At 41.1% G+C, this 7,145-nt stretch overlaps 1 protein-coding gene across 1 annotated transcript in view; it reads left to right on the top strand.

Annotated features, from left to right (window-relative positions):
* The window catches only part of UPF3B (UPF3 regulator of nonsense transcripts homolog B (yeast)), a 21,318-nt gene that overhangs the window by 5,988 nt on the left and 8,185 nt on the right, over positions 1-7,145 (top strand). Inside the window, exons 4-5 of the mRNA XM_011948712.1 lie at positions 4,344-4,442; positions 6,343-6,453. Coding sequence (XP_011804102.1) covers positions 4,344-4,442; positions 6,343-6,453 — 210 coding nt within the window. The remainder of the gene's footprint in view (positions 1-4,343; positions 4,443-6,342; positions 6,454-7,145) is intronic.

The following is a 7,145-nucleotide window of genomic DNA, read 5'->3' on the forward strand; positions in this document are numbered from 1 at the left end:
GTATTTTTAGTAGAGACGGGGTTTCACCGTGTTAGCCAGGATGGTCTCGATCTTCTGACCTCATGATCCGCCCGCCTCAGCCTCCCAAAGTGCTAGGATTACAGGCGTGAGCCACCGTGCCCAGCCTTCCTTCTGCATTTTTAAAAATTGTGAAATACACATAACATAAAATTTACCATCTTAACCATTTTAAGTGTACAATTCAGTAGCATTAAAGTATATTCACACTGTTGTGCAACAATCTTGGGAACTTTTTCATCTTTCAAAACTGAAACTCTTTACCCATTGAACAACTTATTTCCTTTCCTCCAGCCCCTGGCAACCACCATTATACTTTGTGTCTCTATGAGTTTGACTACTCTAGGTACCACATATAGGTGGAAACATACAATGTCTGTCTGGCTTATTTCATTTAGCATAATATTCTTAAGGTGTATCCATGTTGTAGCATGTGTCAGAATTTTCTTTCTTTTTTTTTTCTTTTTTTTTTTGAGATGGAGTCTCGCTCTGTTGCCCAGGCTGGAGTGCAGTGGCGCGATCTCAGCTCACTGCAACCTCCGCCTCCTGGGTTCAAGCAATTCTCCAGCCTCAGCCTCCCAAGTAGCTGGGATTACAGGTGCCCACCACCACGCCTGGCTAATTTTTTTTGTATTTTTGATAAAGACGGGATTTCACTGTGTTGGCCAGGCTTGTTTCGAACTCCTGACCTCAAGTGATCTGCCTGCCTCAGCCTCCCAAAGTGCTGGGATTACAGGTGTGAGCCTCTGTGCCCCGCCGGTAATTCTTTCTTGTTTTTTGTTTTGTTGTTTTTTTGAGATGGAGTTTCACCCTTGTTACCCAGGCTGGAGTAAGTACAATGGTGCGATCTTCCCTCATTGCAACCTCCACCTCCTGGGTTCAAGCGATTGTCCTGCCTCAGCCTCCTGAGTAGCTGGGATTACAGGTGCCCACCACCACACCCAGCTAATTTTTGTACTTTTAGTAGAGATGGGGTTTCACGTTGGCCAGGCTTGTTTCGAACTCCTGACCTCAAGTGATCTGCCTGCCTCAGCCTCCCAAAATGCTAGGAATTACAGGCATGAGCCACTGCCCCCAGCCTCATTTTTAAGACTAATATTCCATTATATGTATATACCACATTTTGTGTATCCATTCGTCTGTCAAGGGGTATTCAAGTTGCTTCCACTCTTGGCTATTGTGAACAATATTGTTATGAACACAAATGTGCAAATATTCGAGTCCCTGCTCTCACTTCTTTTGAATATATACCGAGAAGTGGAATTTCTGGGGTCATTTGATAATTCTATTTTTATTTTATTATTTATTTATTTGTTTATTTTGAGATGGAGTCTATCTGTGTCACACAGGCTGGAATACAGTGGCATGATCTCGGCTCACTGCAACCTCTGCCTCCCAGGTTCAAGCAATTCTCCTGCCTCAGCCTCCTGAGTATCTGGGATTACAGGCACGGGCCACCACACCCTGCTAATTTTTTATATTTGTGGTAGAGATGGAGTTTCACCATGTTGGCCAGGCTGGTCTCAAACTCCTGACCTCAGGTGATCCGCCCGCCTCGGCCTCCCAAAGTGCTGGGATTACAGGTGTGAGCCTCTGTGCCCCGCCGGTAATTCTTTCTTGTTTTTTGTTTTGTTGTTTTTTTGAGATGGAGTTTCACCCTTGTTGCCCAGGCTGGAGTAAGTACAATGGTGCGATCTTCCCTCATTGCAACCTCCACCTCCTGGGTTCAAGCGATTGTCCTGCCTCAGCCTCCTGAGTAGCTGGGATTACAGGTGCCCACCACCACACCCAGCTAATTTTTGTACTTTTAGTAGAGATGGGGTTTTACCATGTTGGTCAGGCTGGCCCGGTAATTCTATTTTTAATGTTTTATGGAACTGCCATACTGTTTTCCATGGCAGCTGCATCATTGTACATTCCCACCAATACATGAGTGTTCCAGTTTCTGCACATCTTTGCCAACACTTGTTATTTCCTGCTTTTTTGATAGTAGTCTTCCTAATAGGCGTGAGATGATACCTCATTGTGGTTTTGATTTGCATTTCCCTAATGACTAGTAATGTTGAACGTATTTCCATATGCTCGTTAGCCATTTGTATACTGTCTTTGAAGAAATGTCATTCAAGTGTTTTGACCATTTTTTAAATTGGGTTATTTGGTTTTTTGTTGTTGAGTTACAGGAGTTCTTTATATATTCTAGATATTACCCCTTATCAGATAATATGGTTTACAAATATTTCTCCCATTCCATGGGTTGCCTTTTCACTCTGTTGATTGTGTCTTTTGATGCACAGAAGTTTCTAATTTTGACATAGTCCAATTTATCTATTTTTTACTTTTTTTAAATAAGAGATATACTTTATCTTTTTGTTTTATTGTGGTAAGAACACTTAACATGAGATCTGCCCTCTGTATTTTTACTTTTGTTGCCTGTGCTTTTGGTGACCTGGTGTATTTTTTTTAAGTGTTAATAGATTTTTCCCCAGCTTTATTGAGCTATAATTGACAAATAAAATAATATATATTTAAATTTTACTGTGTGATAATTGTTTTGTTTTGTTTTGTTTTTGAGACGGAGTCTCACTCTGTCGCCCAGGCTGGAGTGCAGTGGCCAGATCTCAGCTCACTGCAAGCTCCGCGTCCCGGGTTTACGTCATTCTCCTGCCTCAGCCTCCCGAGTAGCTGGGACTACAGGTGCCGGCCACCTCGCCCGGCTAGTTTTTTGTATTTTTTAGTAGAGACAGGGTTTCACCGTGTTAGCCAGGATGGTCTCGATCTCCTGACCTCGTGATCCGCCTGTCTTGGCCTCCCAAAGTGCTGGGATTACAGGCTTGAGCCACCGCGCCTGGCCTTTTTTTTTGTTTTTTTTGTTTTTTACCAGGCTGGGGTACAGTGGCACAATCTCAGCTTACTGCAACCTCCGCCTCCCGAGTTCAAACGATTCTCCTGCTTCAGCCTCCCAAGTAGCTGGGATTACAGGCATGCACTACCACGCCTGGCTAATTTTTGTATTTTTATTTATTTTTATTTTTATTTACTTATTTTTTTGAGATGGAGTCTCTGTTGCCCAGGCTGGAGTGCAGTGGCGTGATCTCGGCTCACTGCAATCTTTGCCTCTCAAGTTCAAGCGGTTGTCATGCCTCAGCCTCCGGAGTAGCTGGGATTGCAGGTGCGTGCCACCATGTCCAGCTAATTTTTGTGTTTTTAGTAGAGACAGTGTTTCACCATGTTGGCCAGGCTGGTCTCAAACTCCTGAACTCAAGTGATCATCCTGTCACCTCGGCCTCCCAAAATGCTGGGATTATAGACGTGAGCCACCGTGCGTGGCCCAACGTGATTGTTTTATATATGTATACATTGTGAAATAATTACCACAATCAAGTTAACACATTCATCACCTCACATAACACATCTAACACATCACCTCATATAGTTACACTTTTTTTTCTTTTTTTTTTTTGAGATGGAATCTCGCTCTGTCGCCCAGGCTGGAGTGCAGTGGCCAGATCTCAGCTCACTGCAAGCTCCGCCTCTCGGGTTCATGCCATTCTCCTGCCTCAGCCTCCCGAGTAGCTGGGACTACAGGTGCCCGCCACCTGCCCGGCTAGTTTTTTGTATTTGTAGTAGAGATGGCGTTTCACTGTGTTAGCCAGGATGGTCTCGATCTCCTGACCTCGTGATCCGCCCGTCTCGGCCTCCCAAAGTGCTGGGATCACAGGCTTGAGCCACCACTCCCGGCCCATAGTTACACTTTTTAAAAATAACAGCTTTATTGAGATATAATCCACATGCCTGAAATATTCACCCTTTAAAGTATACAATTCAGTGAATTTTAGTATATCCATAGACTTGTGAGCCTATCACCACAATCTAAATTTAGAACATGTTCATCACCCCTCAGAGAAACCCCACCCATTAGTTGTCACTCCTCATTCTTCTCACCACTTCTACCCCAAACTTCAGGCAGCTACTAATCTACATTCCGTCTGTATAGATTTGCCTATTTTTGAGATTTCTAACATTTTTAAATGAAAATTAGTTTGTAGGGTCTTTTTCACATTAAAATATCACATTTTATAAGTTGAATTTAAATGAATATTTTACTTCCATGCCGTATTGTTTCATTATGTTATCAGTGTGAATTTGTGGCTCCTTTTGTACTGTGTTGATTATGGTTGTGCCAGTGTGCTTTATGCCTTTGGGAGACCCTCTTCAGAAGACTGCCATCAAAAAAGTCCTAGAAAGCAATGGGTTGATTCCCTTATATCCACTTTTGACATTTTCTTTGTTATAGCAAGTGTGGTATTTTTTTTTTTTCTAAACAGGTCAGGAATATCCTGCTATAGTAGAATTTGCACCTTTTCAAAAAGCTGCAAAAAAGAAGACTAAGAAAAGAGATACCAAAGTCGGGACTATCGATGATGGTATAGTATAGCTCTAATTATATAATGTTATTGCTGTGGGGTTTTTAAAAATAATATCTTTGCGAGAGTTAATTCGACCCCAAAATTTTAAATTAGAAAATAAACAAAATAAAGTAAGTGAGAAATGATATTTGCCGATGGAAGCTTTGCTTAATTGTTAGAATAGAGAGGGTTTCTTGCACAGAATTTCTGCTCTCTTTGGCTAGGGCATTTCATTCTTCAACCATTGAACCATTGAACAATATAATGTTGACTATTGAGTAACAAATCACCATAGATTTATTGATTAGAAAATAGTGGAAAGGCCGGGCGTGGTGGCTCACGCGTGTAATCCCAGTACTTTGGGAGGCCAAGGCAGACGGATCACCTGAGGTCAGGAGTTCAAGATCAGCCTGACCAGCATGGAGAAACTCTGTCTCTACTAAAAATATAAAATTAGCCGGGTATGGTGGCACATGCCTGTAATCCCAGCTATTTGGGAGGCTGAGGCAGGAGAATTGCTTGAACCCAGGAGGCAGAGGTTGCAGTGAGCTGAGATTGTGCCTTTGCACTCCAACCTGGGCAACAAGAGCGAAACTCGGTCTCAAAAAAAAAAAAAAGAAAAAGAAAAAGAAAATAGTGGACAAAAAATCAGGTTTCAAAGTTTAACAGGTGCTTCTTGAGGCCTCACCATTTTTATGATTATTTATTTGACTTTTGGTTTCCATTTATAAAGAAGAAGGTTTGAACTGTCATAGGAAAATTTCCATACCCAGGTAACTTTATATAAAGTAGCTGAAATTGTCCCTCCTATTTTCTGGTCTTTGAATATACAGTTAGCTACACACATAGTATTAGGTTGAACAGGAATAGAACTGAGACCAGGTGCGGTGGCTCACACCTGTAATCCCAGCATTTTGGGAGGCCAAAGCGGGCAGATTAGCTGAGGTCAGGAGTTCGAGACCAGCCTGGCCAACGTGGTGACACACCCCATCTCTACTAAAAACACAAAAGTTATCTAGGCATGGTGGCAGGCACCTGTAATCCCAGCTACTTGGGAGGCTGCTGAGGAAGAAGAATTGCTTGAACCCAGGAGGCAGAGGTTGCAGTGAGCTGAGACCACGCCATTGCACTCCAGTCTGGGCAACAAGAGCAAAACTCTGTCTCAAAAAAAAAAAAAAAAGAAAGAAATACAATAACTGAAAAACCAAAATAATTGCCATTTAAGGTATACTGGCTCCAGGTTTTGAGACCTCTGTAATGTTATGTTAGATAGCTGTTACACAACTCTTTATGTTGGATAAGGACTTAGGCCCTTATTTTATATCAGATTGATGTTTTAGAATCATCTAGTTTAATTTCCATCATTTGTTACTATTACAGGTATTTTATAAAAAAAAAACACAGTAAAGACTCAATAACACATAACTGTGATACTGGTTTTATTACAGATTTAGATCTGGAAGACTTGATCAAGTGACATAAAGAAACAAGCAATATAGTGACTTAGATGTGTCACCCTTTCTGATGTCAGAGAACTCCAGGAATTACCATCACCTCAAGTGCCACACCTAGGACTTCTCTCTAATTTATCTTTTTGGAACACCTAACTTAGTAGGACAGTGACTTTTAAAAGCAAACTATGTAATACCCCTAGTGGTTCTGTTATAATGCATGGTGTCTCATTTTTCCTGACCTCCGTGTTATACCAGATTCCTATAGTGAGTATCAGTTATAGGAGTTCTGAGAGCAAATGACCAATTAAGCTCTAAATAGTCTACCTTGTGGGTATGGTTTGGTTTTTTTTTTCATCTTCCATGAAGTAAAAAATTATCTTATTTGATAAATCAGTATCCTAGATAATGTCTTCTTTTTTGCTTAAAGTCTATGATGTTTTCTGTTTCCTTAAATGATTATTTAGATCCAGAATATAGAAAGTTTTTGGAAAGTTATGCCACAGATAATGAGAAAATGACATCTACTCCAGAGACACTGCTAGAGGAAATAGAAGCAAAAAATAGAGAATTAATAGGTAAGTGGGCAAAAGGAATTAGGGCAACAGCCTTTTCATCACAGTACCTAAGTCTGTCTCCTACCTCCATCAGTTGCTAGCTGTGTGACTTCGGGGAAGTTACTAGCTTCTCTGAGACTGTTACTGTAAAATGCAGATGGTAATACCTGCCTCACAGCATTATGAGAATTCATTAATAAGGTGGGAAAAATTCTTCGACCTATTTAGTGTCACATAAATGTAATATCAATACAAAAAGTTTGATGGCTGATAAGGAACGTTTAGACAGTGGTAAGCCTTTGAAGGTCAATTGGTATTTCCTAGTAATAAGTTCATATTCCTGAAAAAATTTTGACTTGAAAATACTAAAAGATGAAATTAGTTACTGCAAAATGGAAAACTACTTGAGGAATTCTAGCTTGGATGTTGGTTCTCAGTAATAGGCTGTCACTACTGTATCAGTAGCTGTAAACATGAGCATAATCTTTGACCCAGGATTTCCACTCAGGAATTTATCCTAAGGAATATGTGGGGTTTTTTTGTGTTTTGTTGTTGTTGTTGTTGTTGTTTGCTTTCTCTCTCTTTTTCTCTTTCCCTCTCTCTCTCTGTGTGTGTGTGTGTGTGTGTGTGTGTGTGTGATGAGTCTTGCTCTGTCGCCCAGGCTGGAGTGCAGTGGCGCAATCTTGGCTCACTGCAACTTCCGCCTCCCGGGT

This window comes from Colobus angolensis, unplaced genomic scaffold (assembly GCF_000951035.1).
Source record: "Colobus angolensis palliatus isolate OR3802 unplaced genomic scaffold, Cang.pa_1.0 Scaffold282, whole genome shotgun sequence".
NCBI classification, from domain to species: domain Eukaryota; kingdom Metazoa; phylum Chordata; class Mammalia; order Primates; family Cercopithecidae; genus Colobus; species Colobus angolensis.